The 20574-nt window shown below is 39.1% G+C and overlaps 1 protein-coding gene across 3 annotated transcripts in view; it reads left to right on the forward strand.

Moving 5' to 3' along the window:
• LOC145772086 (inter-alpha-trypsin inhibitor heavy chain H3-like) overlaps positions 1-20574 on the forward strand; it is an 82778-nt gene that overhangs the window by 41025 nt on the left and 21179 nt on the right. Inside the window, exons 2-14 of one of the 3 annotated variants that reach the window (XM_082583908.1) lie at positions 2693-2838; positions 4556-4637; positions 4919-5063; positions 7714-7846; positions 8235-8409; positions 10827-11085; positions 12996-13132; positions 13511-13667; positions 15382-15493; positions 16004-16184; positions 18150-18284; positions 18869-19044; positions 19170-19307. The exons of 1 other annotated variant lie outside the window; for it this stretch is intronic. In XM_082583908.1, coding sequence (XP_082440034.1) covers positions 2726-2838; positions 4556-4637; positions 4919-5063; positions 7714-7846; positions 8235-8409; positions 10827-11085; positions 12996-13132; positions 13511-13667; positions 15382-15493; positions 16004-16184; positions 18150-18284; positions 18869-19044; positions 19170-19307 — 1943 coding nt within the window. In that variant the 5' untranslated portion in view covers positions 2693-2725. The remainder of the gene's footprint in view (positions 1-2692; positions 2839-4555; positions 4638-4918; positions 5064-7713; positions 7847-8234; positions 8410-10826; positions 11086-12995; positions 13133-13510; positions 13668-15381; positions 15494-16003; positions 16185-18149; positions 18285-18868; positions 19045-19169; positions 19308-20574) is intronic. One more of the 3 variants, XM_082583907.1, reaches the window with a different exon arrangement.

Here is a 20574-nt window from a genome sequence, read left to right on the forward strand (position 1 = left end):
ATATTGTTGAAAAGACTTTTCATAGAAATGCAGAGAGCCTTGAGGGGTTTCAAGCAATGCTAAAGGTTTTCAGGATCATTCGGAACTAGAAATCCTCCTGGATGTAGACTCTCCGTTAGAGAAGAGGGTTGAATAGAGTACAAAATTTAGTAGACAGGATTCCTAGCAGGATTCTCTTTAAGCAAGCTTCTCTGGTTGTATTTCTGCAAGGATTAGGTTGTTGCCAATAATAATAATCGTGTTTTTATTTGCGCCCATTGTGATAACATACAGGACACTGCGATACAACAGACGACGATAAGCAGCGAAGTGACATAGAATCTTCGAGTCAGCTGCTCTCCTTATTTTGGCTTACCATTAAGTGCCTTCGCGGAGACACAGCCGCGTGCTCTGTAGCGGTGTCGAACCCACGTCCTTTCGAACTCCGCGCAGACATTCTCACCACTCGGCTACGCAGCCGACGTAGTAAAGCATAGGCACTACCAGACATATGAACAAAAGCAATAAAATAATGTTAGCTTCTTCCCCCTTCGTCCTTCCTATGACGACAATGATCTAAAAAATCATCACAAACAATGCTCTTGTCTAGCTCTGACACTGGCACCACAAGCTATGAACGAATGAATATCTAAGTAGTGTTTTTTTTTAATTGTTTTATCTCAGGGCGCACCTGCAAACTTTTGAGAATGTGATGGCGCACTAGACGACCGAAGCGAGCGCGAAAGGTTTTGGGTAACCCGTACCAGTGCTTTCCTTGAATGACTTGCAAGCTTTATTACATGGGGCTCATAGTTTCATTTTCTTTAACTACTCGATGAGCTAAACTAAAAAAAAATCAAAACAGTTTATAACAAATAAAGCCTTTAATGTTGTAATAATTTTAAGTTATAAAAACATAAATGCTCTGGCCAAACAAATATAAAAACGTTTGGATCAGACTAACAAGATATCACACCATTCAATAAACTGAATTACCAATTTCATTGCCGCAGATTCAGAGAAAATACTTTTCATCCCTAATTCTAAAAAGAATACAGATTTTTCTAAATATTTTTTCAATTTTCCTGCGCGTACCTGGCGATCTTCCATGACGCATCAGTGCGCCACCGCGCACCGCCTGAGAAGTGCTGACTTATACTATGATAGGAGCCGATCGTTCATAATCGCGGCAAATTTTAATTAACTTGTTACTTGTTAACTTGTTCATAAATCCTTAACTTGACAAAATTGAAAGTAGTTTTTCATTTTACTGTACTGTGCAAAATCAAAAGTGACTGGTAATGCGTACGACAAATTGAAAAAAACTGTTGAAGGAGAGATGATAGAATTACTGTCATACGAGAGCGTCAATTGCTGCCCAGTTAGCGCAGTTGTGAAAAACTTTTTGAGATGAGCTGAATTGGGTTTGCTTCAAAATTGCATGGCAGTTACAGTTAACAGTTAATTTTTAAAAGCAAATCTTACAAGTGACAACAAAACAGGCTAAGACCGGCTTGATAGAATTGATAGAATAAGTCTATTTTAACAATCAACAATTTTTTTTTGATTTGGCAAACTGACACTTTTGATGGCTTTATGCTAACGTTTATTTTAAACTGCAAAATGGCGGTTAGTTCTACACAGTCTCATGATTGTTGAGGGTTGTCCTGATGTCGCTATTTTACAAAGATATGCCAAGTGATTTTTGATTGTGCACCCACCCAATATCTCGGTTGGTTGAGTTGTCAACTTTTTGAATAAAGAAGCTGTAAGATCAAGCGCCGCTGGTTCGACTCTCGGGGTGTGCGCTTGAGCAACTCATTTCAAAAATAGTTTTCCATTCAGCGGCACCTGGTGGATGGAATAATGAAGAAACAACGGTTTGATTGATTTTATCCTCGGACTGGGAAAGTTTCTTTGAGCTTAATCCTGGCGGTTTGGCCTACTTGTAAAGGCTATGAACCACTGACGCAGGGCCGGTCATCGAGATAGCCCGGTCACTCTTCATTCAGCGGCACCCCTAAAATGCTTTGCAAAATCGCACACCTCGAGAGTTGAACCAGCGCTTCTTGATCTTGAGCCGGACTCGTAACTACTCTACATAACATTTGCTAACTATCTGCTGTAGCTGACTGTACCAGCTGCACCACATAACTTTCTGTATTTAAAAAAATAGCAGCATGTTTAACGCGGTATCAACTACCGCCCTTCTAGTGTTGTGAGAAAAAAGCTAATCACTGTGAGCCTTCGCATCCCCCTGTTTTAGACATTTCTGGTTCAAAACCTCTCCCAGTATGCCGACCTGTCAAGATTTAGTTTCATAAAAACTTTCTCAGTCTGAGGATAATGATTGCCACAATCAACATTCAGTTAATCTATGAGGAAATAATGTATGTCTAATGAGTAGGGTTGTGGAGTCGGGCGCGGACTCTCCGACTCTGGACAGGCCAAAATCTCTCCGACTACACAGCCCTGAAATGAGCCTAATCGATGTGTAATCTTCTAGCATTTGCCATCTTTCCTTGCTGAGTCCCTCAGACAACGAGAGTTATGTTTTTGTGGCAAATGACTTTAGCAAAAGGACTTAATCTCTAATCAATGACTCAGCAATCAACAAATTGTTAAAAGGATGGAGTGGAGTGAAGTAAAAAAGCAAGGTACGGTTATAAGCGATGATATGTGGTTTCAGCAAACGTGTGCCATTTTGTTTCAGCTTGTGTATAAACTTAGTCAAGTCAATTGAAAGATGCGGGTAGTTCTGGAAATTTGCTGCCTGGGGTTCTTGGTTTCTTGCTATTTTGCTGAAGGTAATGTGCTGGACAGCCTGAAGAAGGTGTCATCTGATGAAGCATTTGAAAGGTGAATTGTCAATAATTTTTGTTCCGGTGGCTCAATTGCCTTTCTGGAACTTTAATTGTCTTACCGTTGTTTTTACGTTATTTCGCCTTTGTTTTCAATGACGTGGCCTCAGGGATGGAGGAACCATTTTAAAAGTAGGTGGGCCCAAAGGCGTAGCAGTTAAAGTTAATCAAACTTCTGGGGGGCGAAGCCCCCCAGACCCCCCATGACATTGCTGCATTCCTAATACTTCAAATTGCTTATACATTGTGTTTTCATGATTGCCTTTTATGCCAACCAGCGAAAAATTTCCATTTTTTTCCGATTTGGCCAAATAAATTACAAAATTGTTAAATTGCTCTATAGCGCTGTACAAAATATGGCGATGTACACACAAATAAAAAGGCAATATACACACACAGATATAATACCAACCTGGGAGAAATAATCTGCAGCATTACACAGTAGGCCGACGTGCATGCACTGCATAATATGTAATGATATCATTGTTTTAACCTTGGAGAACAATTAGATTGATTTATAGATTACCACACGCAACCACACCCACACGTGCTTCCCATCAACAGTGGGCTCAACAGAAAAGTTTGAAAATTATATTTCATCATTGAGCTATCAAAGATAACACAGGCAAACAAAAATTTGTTTTTTAAAGGCACGGCATGTAAGAGTCATTTTAGGGTATTTCGAGGCCCTGATTCCGAAAATGCACTTTTTTTTCAAATTGGCTCTAGTTTTTAAGATTGCCTACAGCAAAAACATTTTTTTTTGCAATTTTGAGCCTCTATAGATTTAACATCGTGTGGTTTATTACATAGACAAAACTGAAAGTAATCCTAGGCACATTTCTGAGTTGTATAAACGCCATTTAAAATCAATCACTTTAATACTGTATATTTGTTGACTTCAACAATATCAGACTTACTAAGCTACTAAGTACAAATAAAATACATACATTGTTTTGCTTAACAAACTAGACGAATAAGCAAAACAAAGCCATCGATGAACAAACGCAATTCTTTATTATGGTAGACTTACTATAGGCCTACTGAGCAACACCCATCAAGGTACGAAGGCCATTTATACCGTATCAATAAAGTAGCTGCTTAAAATTTTATCCTTGTTACGGAAGAATGTAATCTTGGTTCGAAATTCAATTCCTGGTAGTTTCAAAAATTCGAAGAAACTAAGTGCATTTTTGGAATCAGGGCCCTGAAATAGGCCTACTCTGAAAGGACTCTCACCTTTTGTGTCAAATTTGTTTTGTTGGCCTGTGTAATCAAACTAGTGTGTATCAAATGAGTGAAGAGCTTTTTTTTGGAAATCCTTCTCTAAATTAGCGTTTTCACTACCTTTTCAAAGAAATTTGGCTTTCAAAAGTGGGTGGGCCAGGCTCACGCAGAAAATAAAATAGGTGGGCCCAGGCCCACGAGGCCCACGTGGTTCCTCCATCTCTGCGTGGCCTGCCTGCGGACGGCAGAAGTTTCCACTCTAATCATCGCTTGTGCCGCACGCCAAAAGAAATTGTAAGAAGGTAGCCTACGTCCCTTTGTGGTAGAAAACCAGTAAACCACATTCACCACTGGCTTGAATGCATGTGAAATTAAAAGTACGACCGAATGACTGAAAACTCCTTGAAAAAACATGCTTTAGACAAATAGACGTTGAAGTTGTCGTCGCGTTGCAATCGCGACATTACAACCGATGCTTTGTGTTTTAGCGGTTCAAGTGACGACCTAAGAGCGTTACAGCTAAGCAAACGACACGTCACAGAAGAGGTTGGAAGGTCACGGCAGAAGAGGGTAAGAATGGGAATGTCTTGAAGAAACGTTTTTATTTTGTGGTTTTTCCAAACAAACAAAATCGTTTTTGCTTTATGTCGTAACTACTGTATTCCTACCATTAAAGAAAGAGTATTGATGACGTAATTTTATGTGGAATACCTATAACAATTCCCAAATTATCATGAGATTAAAGTTTGTGGAAGGAATAGTTTGATGCTGTCTAGTATTGTGGCCAATCACAGTTGATCAAACTCGTCGATAGTTTGACAAAGTGCAAATGAAATTTGAATTTTATTCAGGGCTCTCCTCCTTCTGTGAATTCTTATCAAAGGACGATTCATTACAGCATTATCTCAGGCATCGGATCTGATGGGTGGAAAAAGTTGGTGGAGTCCGATTTTGATCCTGTGACCCTCACAATCCTCCGGAGAGGTTTTGTTGGAGGTGGGAGCACGTGACTTGTATAAGTGTTTACCGGCTTAAAACTATTAAAGGGAATAACTCACAAAACAATAAAACCTTTGACCAATATTTTTGATTTTTATCATTTCTCAGCAGGAATTTACCTGATAGATGATATGTGTTCACGTACTACATTTTTCTCTTCATTACAACCAACGTTGAGGCAACATGATTGTGTCACGTGACAGTGGCGTCAAAACAGCGTTGTATAGCAACGTGAAGATGACGTTCAATTCAATGTGGTGGGCTGCTACTTTCTAACTAACGTTGAAGGGAATGTCAAATATCACGTTGAAATGGACTACGGTACCATACGTACATACGTGTCTTTGAAACGTGCATATCACGTTTCAATCAATCCAACGTGCGCAATATATTTCAAACCCACGTTTTGCTACGTTGCTTTGTAACATGCATATGACTTTGACTCAAACGTGACGCAGTGAAGTGGTTACAATAGCTTTCGCTTATTAAGTCCATGGTTAATAGGGTCAGACTTATTAAGCTCAATTTGGTGCGGTCCAAAACTACTGAATGTATAGGAGTGGCAAAGAATCGTTCCCCGCTTAATAAGCCCAAAATTGTCCGGTCCCGAAGTGGGCGTAATAAACGTGGACTACTATATCACATTTCTTGGGAAGTAACACATCCACGTAATGGCAACGTGCAAACCGACATCGGTACCGCATTTGCATGACGGGGTTTTCATATAGCTTAAACGTGATTCCGCTAACTTGCAGCAACACTTTTCATCGTTGTTTTGCTTATTCAAACCAGCTCCACTATTCTAACCTGAAAAATTGAGCAAGTCCGGGTCCCTAATATTATCTCGGGTCCAGGGCCAAATGTACCCCCTAGACCCTCCCTATCAACGCTACTGTGGGTAGGCATAGTTTGAATTTTCAATTTTATTGCAACAGAAGAACATGCACATATAGTGCAGTGTACGGTACTTTGTGGAATCAATGCAACAACTCACAAAACTAGTGAAGCTTTGGCTTGATGTTTCTGACATTGAGTTGAAGCCGACTTTGCAAATCTCTTCGGTCTTTATCTGATAATATCTTTGCTATTGACTTCCAATTTGTTTATTTTTTACTGAAAACAGCTGAAAAACCCAGACGTCATCACCCATATAGCAAAATGGCTAATGAGACATTCAAAAACAAAAACACTACTGCGACCTTAGGTCAACTCAATGCACCGCAACCGGTTTGCTGAGGGACGATGTTACATGTGCCGCAGGCTAACTGTCATCTGCACATACTTTTAACAAGGATAAAAATCTTTTAATCTTTGCAAATTTGAGCTATACTCTAAGTCGGCTGCTTCCATTCCAATATGCATAAGCGGAGTTTGGCTTCCTCATCAGCCTGCGAATGCGGCGCGGAGGAACAAACTGCTGACCATGTCGTTCTTGAATGCCCCATTTACAAGGCACCAAATGGAATGCAATCCATTGTAGAACTGGACAAAGCTACATTAACCTGTCTTTTCATCACCTGCCCTGAAATCTGCTCATTCAAGCGTTTATGATGTCTGTAAACTCACAATGCGAAGCTCTGGGCAAGCTAAATAATTTTCTTATACACAGTTGTTGCATAATTTTTTGTAAAAATTACAAGTTTCAAATATTTCTTAAAGAATTTATGAAACCCTTTGAGAACCATCAAAAATTCCAAGTGGACTACCATTGGTCCACCTGGATCACATTGAGAATGACTGATGACTGCTATAGAAGAAAGTCGAAAGACCTCAGACAGATGCAAAACTTTACTGAACAGTTACACAAAATTTTTTCAACAAATAGTTTATTGAAATTTTTTTATGGTTGTATTAAAAATATTAAAAAGAAGCTATTTTCAATTTTAAACTAAACTTGGCAGCTCAGTCTCCATGGATGTCCAGGTTTAATTTGATGGATGTGGTTAGATACAAAACGTACGTTTTGAGAAAAAAACATTGAACGTAAAAATAAACAAAAAGCGACCAAAACAAAGTAAAATTTATCAAGTATTTGAGGGTTAAACTCCACAGATCGTTTTTTTAAATCTTTTGTTTTTTTGGATTTCAATTTCAACATTGTCTAGTTTCTTTTAAAATCTGTTCTTCGTCGAAATTTTGGCGCCTTCATTTTTGTTCAGATCCGTTACTGAGTCTCGTCAGCATCACAGCGATTCAAAACTCGAGCTGTGTAGTTGGGCAAAAGTATTCACGAATCTTCAGTTTATAACTTGGTTGATATACCACAGATCGACACATTCTTGTGTGGCAGAGTTGTATATTGAAAGGTCCCACTTGCTGCACTGAGTGGTAAGCTGGGGGCACACAAGAGGTCCGCTGTTTACGGCTTAGTTTCACAGATATGCATGTAACTGGGCCCGTGTTGTAGCCTCACTTTACCATTCCAGATTTAGATTTATAACTGACCGACTTCGACTTCGGACATGCCAAAATCCTTTTGACGGCCACTCCACGATTCCGACTCCACAGCCCTGTTCAAAACTCTCGTTCGCTGATTCATCACCCGATTAAATTGTTACGTTATAGTGAGAGTTGAAGCAATGATATAGTTGCTTATACACACTGATAACGTGATGACATTGATGTCATGATGACGTGATCATTACAGGGATGCACGATGACGTTGAGTTCGTCATCGACCGAAGCGTGGTACAGTTCATCAATATAAACGTGGAAGGAGACTGTGAAGATCTCATTATTACATCACCAGCTGGAAACAATACCCGCATCCCACTTGGAAGGTAAAAGAAGCAAAGACGTAAAAAATCAATTTAAGTGAATTATTTCTGGAGGTAGTTATTTTAACCTAAAATACTAATTTCCATTTGCACCAAACAGCGTGACATTATTAGCATCATCTGTTTCCTATTACAACAACTCTTGGTGAAAAGTCAACAGCATGTCCTGTACAGGAAGGTTGCCTTCAGTAAAGAATATCAATGTTTCAGTTTAGATCACGATATGCTTGTATTTTGAGCATTCCAAAGTAACTTGCTTCCGCTTCATTGTGAAGACATCGTTTCAAGAGGTAGACACTTTAGAATGTCCTGAAATAAACTAAGATGAGTAAATTTCTGTGTCGAATGTGTCTACGTGATTTCATTTAAATTTTGATCTAAATATTTCCAGAAACGAACGCATCAACGCTGTGGTTGAAAGAGCTGACAGCTTTGGCGTCTGGATGATCACCGCCAATACCGACTTCAACAACACTTGCTCTGTGAAAGTGACTGCGTCATGTACAATTGGGTTCACAATGTCGCTTATGACGAAACACTCTTACGAAAATGACTCCGCATATCGAGTAAAACCATATGGTGTTTGAGCTTTATATTGTACATTCAGTAATATACATAACAGGCTTTTGTAGGCTTCTTTTTTTAACAAATGCAGTTTTCCATTTTCATTATTTTATGGCTTCTTTGGCAACAAATTTGCCATAAAAATATTAAAATAAAAATCTTTTAAATTTTTGCAAGCACGGCAGTCGTAGTGTAATTTACAAAAAACTACAAAGGTTATTTCAACTTTAGAAACAAGTGTTTTTCTACAGCCGATTGTTGCATGAATTCACAGCGATAGCCACCGGTATTTCACCCACGAGACGGCTTATCAGTATCCCACCACTTGATTCTTGTTCATCAGTTGCACAGTGTCTGACCAAGTCACAAAAATCAAAAGAATTTTATTTTTTTACAACTTTAAAAGCTCAAGACAAAAATAGGTAATTTCTTGTGTTTTTTTAATTATTGTATATCACAAATCATGAAGATTCATTCTGCAAAGCTTTAAATTGTTTTACTCGGAGTTCTCAGCAACAGAAACTTCACCCTTACCATCGGAAACTCACGACGAAGAAAACTAGATGCTTGAAAAATGGTGTTCCACAAGGATCAGTCCTAGATTTACTTCTGTTCAACATCTAAGCTGATGATTTGGGGCAATTTTTTATCGTGCAACATCGTGCGATAGTTTTGGAGGCACCGGAACCAAAGTGAAAACAAATTTTCAAATCATCTGCAGAAATAGCGATTTACAAACTTTGGAAAATGCGAAACCTTGGGCAGCAACCTTGGCAACAACGTTTTATCTACAGCTGGGAAGCTGACCGTGATCTGAAAATTAATATCAATGGAAAGTGACACCACAGAGTGAGTGAGTGTGGCGCCACAGCACAGACCGTAGAGCATGTCATTCATCACTGCCTAACTCACCGGCCTCTACACGGTGCACATGGACTGGGGGTCCTGGACGACAAGACTGCTGAGTGGCTGATAATTTCCTACCATCCAATCTAGCCTGGAAAGACCTGCTCATACGCCGACGACGAATGGAAAGTCATAACTCTCTTTCTCCGAGCCAAAGTGTACTTGGTGTAATATCAAACAGATCGCTCAAGCACTGCCACCATTATGTGTTACCAGTGCCGTTGAGAGGAAGATTTATGTCCGGTACCAGTGAGATCATCGGTCTCAAAACAAGACACCTCTACAAAAAGCGCACTATCTCCAAAACATATGCGGTTATTTCTTCACGTTTTAGAGGCCCTTGGGATATTTACGGGCCTCTAAAACTATCCTTGCCCTGGTTCAAAAGTACCCTCTGGACTCCACTTAACCCTACTGAGGACTAGTGTCAACGTTACCGTGTGTTGCTGTGTAAAAAGTTGCATCTGGAGCGGCACTATTAAAGTGTCTGAAAGAATTCATCTGGAAAGAGTGCTGACTTGCTGCCCTATCTCAAACTGTGTAATTGTGGCAAAGCACTGCACACCTGTTTTGTTCCCCAGTGTTGTCTGTCTCAACATCAACTCTGTTATTAGCGGTGCCCTGTCCGTTGTGACCAAAGCTTGCGGCTCACACCACCAAACAACCTCTCCATCCCTGCAAATATCTAACACGCTATGCTTCGCCACAAAGATGTCAGTCTGTTGCCCGGTTGATGGGGAGTAGGCGCTGGGGCCCAACTAATTTCCCCACTCCAACATGTCAGCCCCTTCAAATTATCACACACAACGACTGAAGTCAAACGTTATAAAGTAATAAATTACCCTGTTTGTCGTTGCTTTTACTTTCACTCTTATCAGATAAACGTTACAACTAGTGCTAGAAACGATAATTGTCCTTATTAACACCCAAACTTTTCAATATTTAGCGTTGCTTTCATGACAAGCACCATTTACCACACAGTAAAGCTTTTAACTTCTGCTAAGTTATGACAAGTAGGCTGTGATTAAAAATGAAATAAAGGTAAACTGCATGTAAATTATGGCGTTCAGATGAGGTAAGCTTTACCAATTGATACATCACGTAGACTTGCATTCGGACAACCTTTTCGATAAAGTTATGAAAACTTCACAATCTTGCAGCAATATTTGCTGTCTCTTAATGCATGGTCCAATTCATCATGACTATAGCCACTGGTCTTCTTATCTGAAAAGTGATCTACTGAAAAGTGACTAGCTCAGCAACAGAGTGTTGCCGAATTAGTACCATCAAATGATGGACCAGTTTTGGATTGTTATCTGCTCAAGTTTGCTCTCTGTAAAACTTATTTGACGGTTGATAATGTTCGTTCAACCAACTTGCACTCTCAGACTGCCTATTTTTCAATGCCCTTACCACCTTGTGTCTGAGAGTCGTTGGATTATACGATCGCTGTTTTAGAAGTTGACTCCATACAAACCATACCTCCCTATAATGTTGACTTTAAACTCTTCAGGCCGTAGAGGGATACCCGAACAAGAACAAGTCCTTGGCTGTCATCCTGGACGGGTTTGGAATGGAAGCTTTGAAGTCCGGTGCTAAAGATATGGTCGATACTGTGCGCTTTGTCAACCATCCCGGATATGATGTCATCAATCCAGTGCACGTCACTGATGACGCAAACGGTTTAAATTCCAAAGTGGAAGTTTACCTCAACGATGGCTTAAGGATTTCTCAGAATGTATACGTCATAATTGAAGGGAGAGATCACCAAGGTAAGACGTGGGTGAAGTTGCTTGGGCCGCAATCCTCATAGAAAGCAAACCAACATTTTCCTGTTTTATTTTTCATTTCATTGGCTATGCTGATGCTAATTTGATGTGACCGAGAAATTTATATTGTCTGGTTTTCTTATTTTTAATAGAAATCCGATTTGATTTGCTTGGTTCACGGCCAGATCACGTGAGAAAGCAAAACCTGGAATATTTCTCGTTTAACTGGTAATATTGATAGAAAGTGGGCACCTGGCAAACAAAGGTAAACTTATCTACCTCGTTTGAATGTTTCTTCGTTGCCACTTCAAGGGTAGAGGGGCTCTGTTTTTTACCACCTTTGAGCGGCAGTGGTGACTCAGGCGAGATGTTTGGGCAGGTTTCGACCAGCCATTGGATTGATTTCCTCTAGTTTGTGCAGACCATGTACACCATTTGACGCACAATAAATGGCGCAGTTGCGGTTAATGTATTCGGTATGCTCCTCCTTTCCGCACTCATAGATCGAGGATGGAGCCATCCCCTCATTGTGCGTGTTGGAGCAGAATAGTTCGACGTCAGTGCGCAAGCGGTTGAGCAGCGCCCAGGCCTTTCTTAGCAAAAGCCTTCTGGCTGGTTGGAGGCCGGTGTCGGAAATAAAGCTTTAGGGGCTTGAAGAGCTATTTTTCTACTGAGAGCTTCATTGGTTTTCCCAGGCAGCTGCATTGATGGACAACTCAATGACAAAGCTGAAACAATCACACAAACGAAAAACAACTTGGGCTGAATGCTTGGTTTATACAAAGCAGTTAAAACGAAGAAGGTCTAATTAGCCTAATGCTTTACAAGGAACTTAACCCTTAGAAGGTTGGGCTCCTGGAGTCTTGTTCAGTTTGGGGATGCTGTCGATTCTTCCTATGTTTTAGGAGTGATATCGCTGTTATTTTTTAAGGTACGGTTTCAAAATTTGGGATTCATTTTGTAAAATTATTCACGCTGAGCATATCCGAAAATTAAAACTATGTGAATTTTAGAACTGCTCATATACGTTGAAATGTTGAGATGACTTATGACTGTAATTGTAGCGTGAGTTTACACGTTATTTTTTGGTAGAGTAATGAAGAACATGCATTGCAATGTTGTGATTAAATTTTTTTTTTACATAATTTTACATACAGCCAATTCCCTTCACGCTGTGAAACAGTTAGGATTAATCAAATAGGCCAAATTAATTGCTTTCATCCAGCTGGGGGGGAAATTTTGAACTATAGAATGTGAAATATTTCAGAGGATGTGCTGAGAAATGCCTTATATCTCTCAATTTATACCCTTTATGCGCTCAAAATTTCAGCTCAATAAAGGTGAATAAAAGTCGGCTGCATAGCCGAGTGGTGAGAGCCCTGGAACGGCAATCGAAAGGGCGCCGGTTCGACACCGCTCAAGAGCGTGCGGTTGTGTCTTTGGCAGGACACTAAAAGGCATGCCTGAAGGTGGACATGAAGATTGGCTTCCTTGCCTTCCCGTCCACTTAATCTAAATCTTCAACCACCAGGTGTAAGCCTGGAAACGACTAACAAGAATAAAAGTTAGGAATAGTCAAGAAATCTCGTAGTCGCAGCCTCAGTGGTTTTAGAGATACAACTGTTGATACAAAAAAGTTGAATTGACAGCCCCCCCCCCCAACCTTCAAAGGGTTAAAAGCAACTCTGTCTTATCTACTCACATGTTGGGCTGTTTCATACTACTAGAAGTTTACTCACCAAAGAGTTATTAAGTAGTTTGTTGTGAAGTAAAGTAGTTCGACAACAATTTGTTGTTGACAGGAATTTTACTGCATTTCCAAGAACACGAAGATTTATAGCACGTGACGATCACAAGATGTTTTGCCATAAATTGATATAAACAATTTGACCATTCTTTGCATATACTTCTAGGTAACCGCTTTACTCGTGTAATTCCTCAGCCAATAAGACCATCCCACGTCACTCTTACGTGCGAGCCTCATGACGTCATCATTCAAAGGGAAGTGCAAACAACATTCAGCGTCATCATACGTAATCATGGACAAAATGTAATTTAATGTAAACACTACGTGTCTTTGAATGTAAACTAGAATATGTCTTTCTTGTTTATTCGTCCACTTTATGGGATTCTTCAACAACTAGAAGTAAGTCTGGATGCAACAAAATGGCCGATGTCAATAAGCTAAGTTGCATTATCTTGAAACCACGTCACTGGATGCGTTTATGGATTACGAATCAATCCCAGCACGGCAAGAAAATGAAGTTTATAATTTTTAAACGGGTAAATGACGTGGTATCTCAGTAGACCATAAAAAAATAAAGTAGCAATTAAGGTGAAGCCCCAGATTAATTGTCGTCTGATAAGCGTCTCCATAGGTAACCTAATCATTAACTATTTGTGTTTATAAATTCTCCATGTCTTCCAGGATACTTTTACTGTGGACTCATCAGACATTGCTTTTTTTACCAACCCTACGCATGAAGTATTCCAGGTGCATTCCAATGAGACAAGAGTGTTTCCATTGTCAACGAGAGCTGGTATCATTTCCGCAGAAGGAATAACCAGCTCTCTCTACTTCGGTGGTGAGGATTTGCATCAAATAAACAGTTCAATGATCTGTAAAACCATGTTATTCTCAGGCACTTGTGGTGTATGTCACACTGACACTGAGCAGTTTGGAAGTAAATATCTAAGATGACAGATTAATTGTGAGGATTCTTAGCAGTTACAATTTGTCACAATTCTTTCTAGTCCTTACACGCAAAAAGACTTTTGAAAAGATTGATGACATAGTTTATAGGGATATCAAACGTTAAAAAGTCAAATGAATGGTCGAATACAGTCAAACTTCGATACTATGTCACCTTGCTATTATGCCACCCTCGTTACTATACCACTTTTGATCGTCACCAGCTAAATTCAATAGAAAATATATTTACTATGCCACCCCTTACCCTCGCTTCTATGCCACATGAGAGTACAGTATTACTGTATGAACGAAACAATTAACGGTACGAACGAAACGAATAAACGGTTGTAAAACGGCAAAAGTATATGTATGTGCATGTAATGTATTCTCTCAAGTTATCTACTGTAGCTCAGCCCAAAACTATGAGAAATCGTCAGCTGGCGCATGTTCTTTCGGTGAATTTCGTACACCTCGTCGTCTAGCCGATCGCATGCTTGCATCACACTTGGCTTCCCGCTTTTCTGCTGCATGAACCTCTGGGCAGTGCTCCATGCCCGCTAGGCTTCCTCGACCGAAACGATTTCCTCCTCAACAGTTATCTCATCATCTTCGCTTTCAACCGGCTCTTCGCTGCGCAACATCTCCTCCGCAATCACATCCAGTGTTAAAGACGCACCAGTCTCAAGGCGCTCATCAGCTTCAAGAAAGTTAGACAGCTCGATCTCTTTGTTCTCGTGCATCTTTTCCTCGGCAGGCAGCGCTTCCCAGATCTCGAGCAGAAAATAACATCATCTGGCTCAGATTGGATTTCCTCGTACAATTATAATCGTGCAACACAACGTGGCATTACATGGTCACGTCACAAGGCTGTTTTTACAAACTCTCGCTACTATGCCACCCTCGCTACTATGCCACTTTCTCTTGGTCCCGAAGGGTGGCATAGTATCGAAGTTTGACTGTAGTTCTACTTGTGAGATGGTAGATGAAAATTCTTAAACTGACAAATAGTTCACCAGTTCCAGCACATGAAGTAATCAAATTCTGAACAGCAAACGTCTTCGTCGATTTCAAACTAAATATAGGCTGTTACTTGCAACACCAACTTTACAATCGGCGATAATTTCCACTTTTACAGTCTATTCAGTATCGGTTAGAACTCTACAATCGTCGTCAATATACTTTTCATTACATTTCTGATCCCAATAATACACAACTCTGAACACAACTTTAATAGCAACTCTAATAATAAAAATCAAATTACGCGACTATTTATAACTAGTGTGCTTGGACTAGAAGCTTCCAGAGACTAGGGTAATATTACATCACAAAAATTCATTCTTCTGGTCAAAAAGTAAACGAACTTTCCAGAATGTCACGTACACAGAAACTTTCTAGAAGCAGATTTCACAATAAAAGATTATATCGGTTAGTAATCGCCGAAACACCATGACAGAAATACGCAATAAAATAAGTCACCTATTCTAGAACAAAAATGTAGCCCACCGCGGGACTACGCATATTGACACAATTTATCCCACCAAAACAATGCATTTTGTTTATACCCTGATGTAATTTTTGTCGTGAAAACAATTTTGATGATTTGATAGTGCGCGGATCCCTACCTGGATCGTTACAACAAACAAGTTGCAATATTGTTGTCGAGAAGCCATCGAATCCTCGCATTGATTCCCTCACAATCGATGGAACAATAAATTCAAGGTAGCGTCATCAGTCACGTCATATATCAACATAAACTTGACAACGTTTTTAGAGATTATTGTTGTAGTTAAAATAGTAATGGTAAGGTTGATTCAATGCTGCCATACTACAGATAAAATAGTAATGGTAAGGTTGATTCAATGCTGCCATACGACAGATAAAATAGTAATGGTAAGGTTGATTCAATGCTGCCATACGACAGATAAAATAGTAATGGTAAGGTTGATTCAATGCTGCCATACTACAGATAAGATGATTTAGCGATAATATTTTTGGAAGCCGTATTATATTTATGTTGTAACCAGATTATATCATTTTAAGTTGTTTTCACTGGGCTTGAAAGTACTGAATCGATAGCGTTTTTAAAGTGTTGCCCTCCCGGATGTAGATACTTGTCCTCTCCCGGATGTAGACAATTCTCTTCTCCTGGATGTAGATGCTTGTCCTCTCCTGTACGTGAATGTTTGTCGTCTTACAAGATATAGCCTGCATATTTTTGTTTTGTTTTAGATTTGCTGAGACTGTTGTGACGTCAGTGATGACCAATTACGCTGACGTAGGACTAGAAGCCAAATTCGATGTTTTGCTTCCAATTGATGCATTCATCACAGAGCTTACTATGACTTTGGATGACGTCACAGTCGTTGGAATAGTAGAGGAGAAAGAGAAGGCAAAAAAAATCTTCGAAAAAGTAAAAGAGATTGCCAAATTGATTTTATGTTAAATGAATCTTAGTGGCATGCTCAAACGACTAGCAGGTCTTTCAATTGTATGACATCGCTTTCATAGATAAAACAGCAAATGCTCACGTTGGATCTTCTTGAGTTAATCAATATTATTAAAGTCACGATTGCTTTTTTGTTCGATCAAGAGTTCTTTAAGTTTGCTTCAATACCCAGAGAGTATTGAAATTAGATGGAAGTATTCAACAGTGCTGGAAAGTAAGTTAACAGCAGATCACCTAAAATAAATCAGCTTGTTGTGTAATAATAATGGTAGAAAACTATCTGAAAATGAATAGTACAACTATTGGATGCTGTCTACAGCAAGTGCAGCTGGGTTGGCGTATCGGTGGTTATGTAATTCACTGGGGTAAAAATTAATTCGTTGTACGATCTGACGTGTAGAGTCACTGTAGAATCTTGACATTTTTTGGACTTAGGTTACGTTAAAGTTACGTTACGTTCAAGCTGATGAAAAATGCAGGATGATTTATATATTTAAGGTAGGTATACATGAAAGTTTGAAAATAATGAAATGATGTGTTTATTATGAACTCAAAACTTAATTTTAATCTGTCAAGGACTAGCCTACATCTTAACAGAGATTAAAATAAAGATTGCTTTTGCTTTAGCGCTGAGCCTGTAGCTCTGAAACTCTTCACCTATTGGCCTATTACAGATTTTTTTTTGATTTTCAACTGGGCACAGAATCGTGGCAGTTCAGCTGAAATGAATCTTGACGTTTTTTACTGTTGTAGTCACAGTTCTCCATTTTTGATAAAATTTTGCACAATAAATCCAGGGTGTTGCAGTGATGCCCTGTAGCCTACAGGTCATTTCATATGATGCTGCAAAATTTAAAAAGTTGCACCAAAAATATTTGTTTATAAAAGTAAATGTGAAACTACAAATGGACAAATAAAACTAACAACCAGACGACATTTAACATAATAACATGAAAATAAACTAAAAATTACAAACGTTTACGGCCATACTTTCGTTAGCCCTTTTCAAGTAGGCTAGGCTAACCAACTGATTGATGCTCTTCATAAATTGAAATTACAGAACTGATCTGCATAGGCCTACACAAAAATCAAAAAAAGAAACACATAAGAATTAAACGGCAAGGCAGAGGAGAGGCAAAATCACATTACGCTTAATGCCGTCTGCTTGTTAGGTTTTATTTGTCTATGATTAAAAAAATCACCTCGCTAACAAAATTACAAATAGCAAGTTATTATCTGCAAAATTTCATTACAACCACTCGTCTCACTGTAAAGCTTTGCTATCGTACAGTAACTGTTTCAAATGTGATAATAATAATAATGTTATGGCTTTATTTATTGTCGTTTTACAACTGCTGTGGTCTTTTAGCGACAGGGCTCATTTTTAATTTTACATCTGATTTACAATGTCGTCACATTATTACCCCCGACTTATTCTCACTGCGTTATGCAAGAAAGAACACAATCGCTGCCGTTTTCAGAGTTTTCGATATGACCCGACCTGGAATCGATCTCAGATCTAACAGTACCAGAGCCGAAGGCGAAACCACTCGGCTACTGAGCTGGTTTTAAATGTGTTAAAGCTGAGATCACATACCAAAATAGCTTCAAGCTATTTTCCATTGAGATGCATACGCCGTGGCTTTGCTATAATAGCATCTGGACTGGAAGCCAAACGCTGGCATGCAAAATGAGGCCTGAAAGGTTTGCCACTAGCACTTTTAATGCCAATTTCTTAAATTTGGCATTTGGTTTCCAGTCCAGATGTATTATAGCGACGTCCACGCATACCCTGGTGTTGCTAAGTATCCTACTCTTTCAATTTTGATGTACGTACATGAATTCTAATTTGATTTATGTACTTGTGATTGCGTTTATTAGGTTTATAAATCGTACGAAATTCAAATCCTGTTCCTCTTCATTCTTCAGGCTAAAATGCGCGGGGAAACTACAGGTCACGTGGCAGCTCGTGAGTCATCAACACGTGTTTTCAAAACCAGCCTGTTTGTTGGACCTGGAAAGGAAGTTACCTTCAAACTCACTTATCAACAACTGCTTGGAAGGGTTTGTCAATATACTTAATATTTCTGCTTGTAGGCCTACCTGATGTATTATGAAAGATTTTATGTCTAGTGAAGTGCATGCCTACTTTCACTCTAAAACACTTTATTCCTGGTAGTTTTGCTCACTTGTAGAGAGTTAGAAGTACTAACTTAGGCTCATACAATTGGATGCAAAATTTAAAATTTTTGGATTTGCTATCAAATTATGGTAATTGTTCTATCCAAATTAAACAACCATGCAATAGATGGAGTTTCGCTTTAACAGCATGATCGTTGCTTACTTCACAATGTAGATATTAACGATCTGTTTTAGCCTGACTGGGAAACTGTGTTCCGAAAGCTAGTACAATTCGCTATTACCACAGCGAACTCGCAGCATCAGGCTAAAACAGGTCGTTACTATCTACATTGTGAAATCAAACAACTATTTTGTGCGTAAAGTTGGTTGAAAGTGTTTGTACCATTAAGTAGCCTATCATAAGATTGATTGTGATTTATGATTCGATTTTAAAGTTAATCTTGTGAAACGAGAAATGCGCGGGAAACCAGCTTGATGTAGAAAAACATCATCTTGTGTTGTTGCAGTCGAAAGGAAGTTACAAGTACACCATCGCCTTGAATCCAAACCAGCTGGTGAAGAAACTGAAGGTTTCTGTTCATATAGAAGAGCAGGAAGAGATAGATTACATCACCATTCCTTACTTTGATAAAATTACATCAGATACATCACGCCATCCAGCTGGCACCACTGTTACCTTCGAGTATGTAATAACTAGTTAATTCAGTTCCATGAATACATTGCAGAAAATACATCATACATTTTGAAGTTTTAACTTTAATTTGTACCAGTTCCATGACAATTCCTATCAAGTGTTTACTTTTTTAGAAACAGAAGAAGATCAGCTCACGTCCAATACAATCCTGTTCCGGCTCAACAAAACGCTTTTAGGTCGTCCAACGCATTCTCAATACTCTATGATGTATTGAGGACAAAGGTGTATGGTGACGTCACAGTGGCAAATGGGTGAGGTCATAAACACTGTAGCACTCTATTGCATATAGCTTACATTTCACATCAGTAATCATCATCATTTTGTTCCTTCCTCGTCTGGAGGGTTGGATACAATGCGCCATTGTTCTCGACCATGAACAATCAGTAATCACATCAGTAAATCTATCCCAAAATGTGTTAATACATGAAATGTTCATATAGCTTTCAATCAGTTCAGTTCAGTTATATTTATTTCTGTCCATCACAGCGAAAACAGTGCAAGTCAATATAGCAAAGGTTTATAGAAAGGTAGAAGCGCCAAAACGCAAACGTTAAAACGTGCTTGTGACTGAAATAAGTTATTAAGTTGAAAGAAACTTGGTACGGTCGCAACACCTTAAGAAAAATTTAAGATAAAATTCAAATAAAAAAAAAAAGCTCAAAACAAAAATAAAAACAATAACCTATTCAGGCAATAGCTTTATTATCCCATTTAGCTGCTTTAGCTGATATTTTCAAGATTTGTATAAATAGACACTTGCTATGAAGATCGGCCATGGTACGTTATCAAGAATGCTGATGGTCGTGAGGGGAACACATCTTAATGCGTTTAGCTCATAGCAAAGAAGAGCAACGCAGGCAAAGAAATCCTACCACGGGCGAAGCCATTTTAAGCGCAACACACCAGGCCTTGCACGACATACAAAATTGTTGAGTGCTATCACCAGAATTGTTAAACCGCGTTTTTGCTTTAAAAATTTTGTTGAAATAACTTATATGACAACAAATATTCAGACTAAAATGCAGCGACAACCTTTGGATGATGTGAATAAACATTGAAAACCATCAGGTGAGAATGTTGTTGTGTATAGAAGACGTGTCGTAGATTGAAACGCCCACTCATGCATAGCGTCAGAGTGACGACGACACCCCTGACTACGATGGTGGCGAGGGGTGATCAGGACACACGGTCTTCCACGTCTGGTTTATTTTTGAATGTAGGCATGAAGGCGAAGCAGTACAGCAGACCGTGCGCGGACATTTTACTGAAAGACATTTTGCCGAACCCCATTTTGCCGAAAAACATTTTGTCGAAAGAACTAATTGCCGAATGGACTAATTGCCGGTTATGATAATACATATAATACATTTGTATAATTTCAGCAATTTGTCCAATCGGCATTTAATCCTTTCGGCAATTAGTCCTTTCGGCAAAATGAGTTTCGGCAAAATGTCCATTCGGCAAAATGTTATTCGGCAAAAATAATGTCCGGGTACCCAGCAGACACACTATCAGCAT

Source organism: Aplidium turbinatum, chromosome 6 (genome assembly GCF_918807975.1).
Source record: "Aplidium turbinatum chromosome 6, kaAplTurb1.1, whole genome shotgun sequence".
NCBI lineage: Eukaryota > Metazoa > Chordata > Ascidiacea > Aplousobranchia > Polyclinidae > Aplidium > Aplidium turbinatum.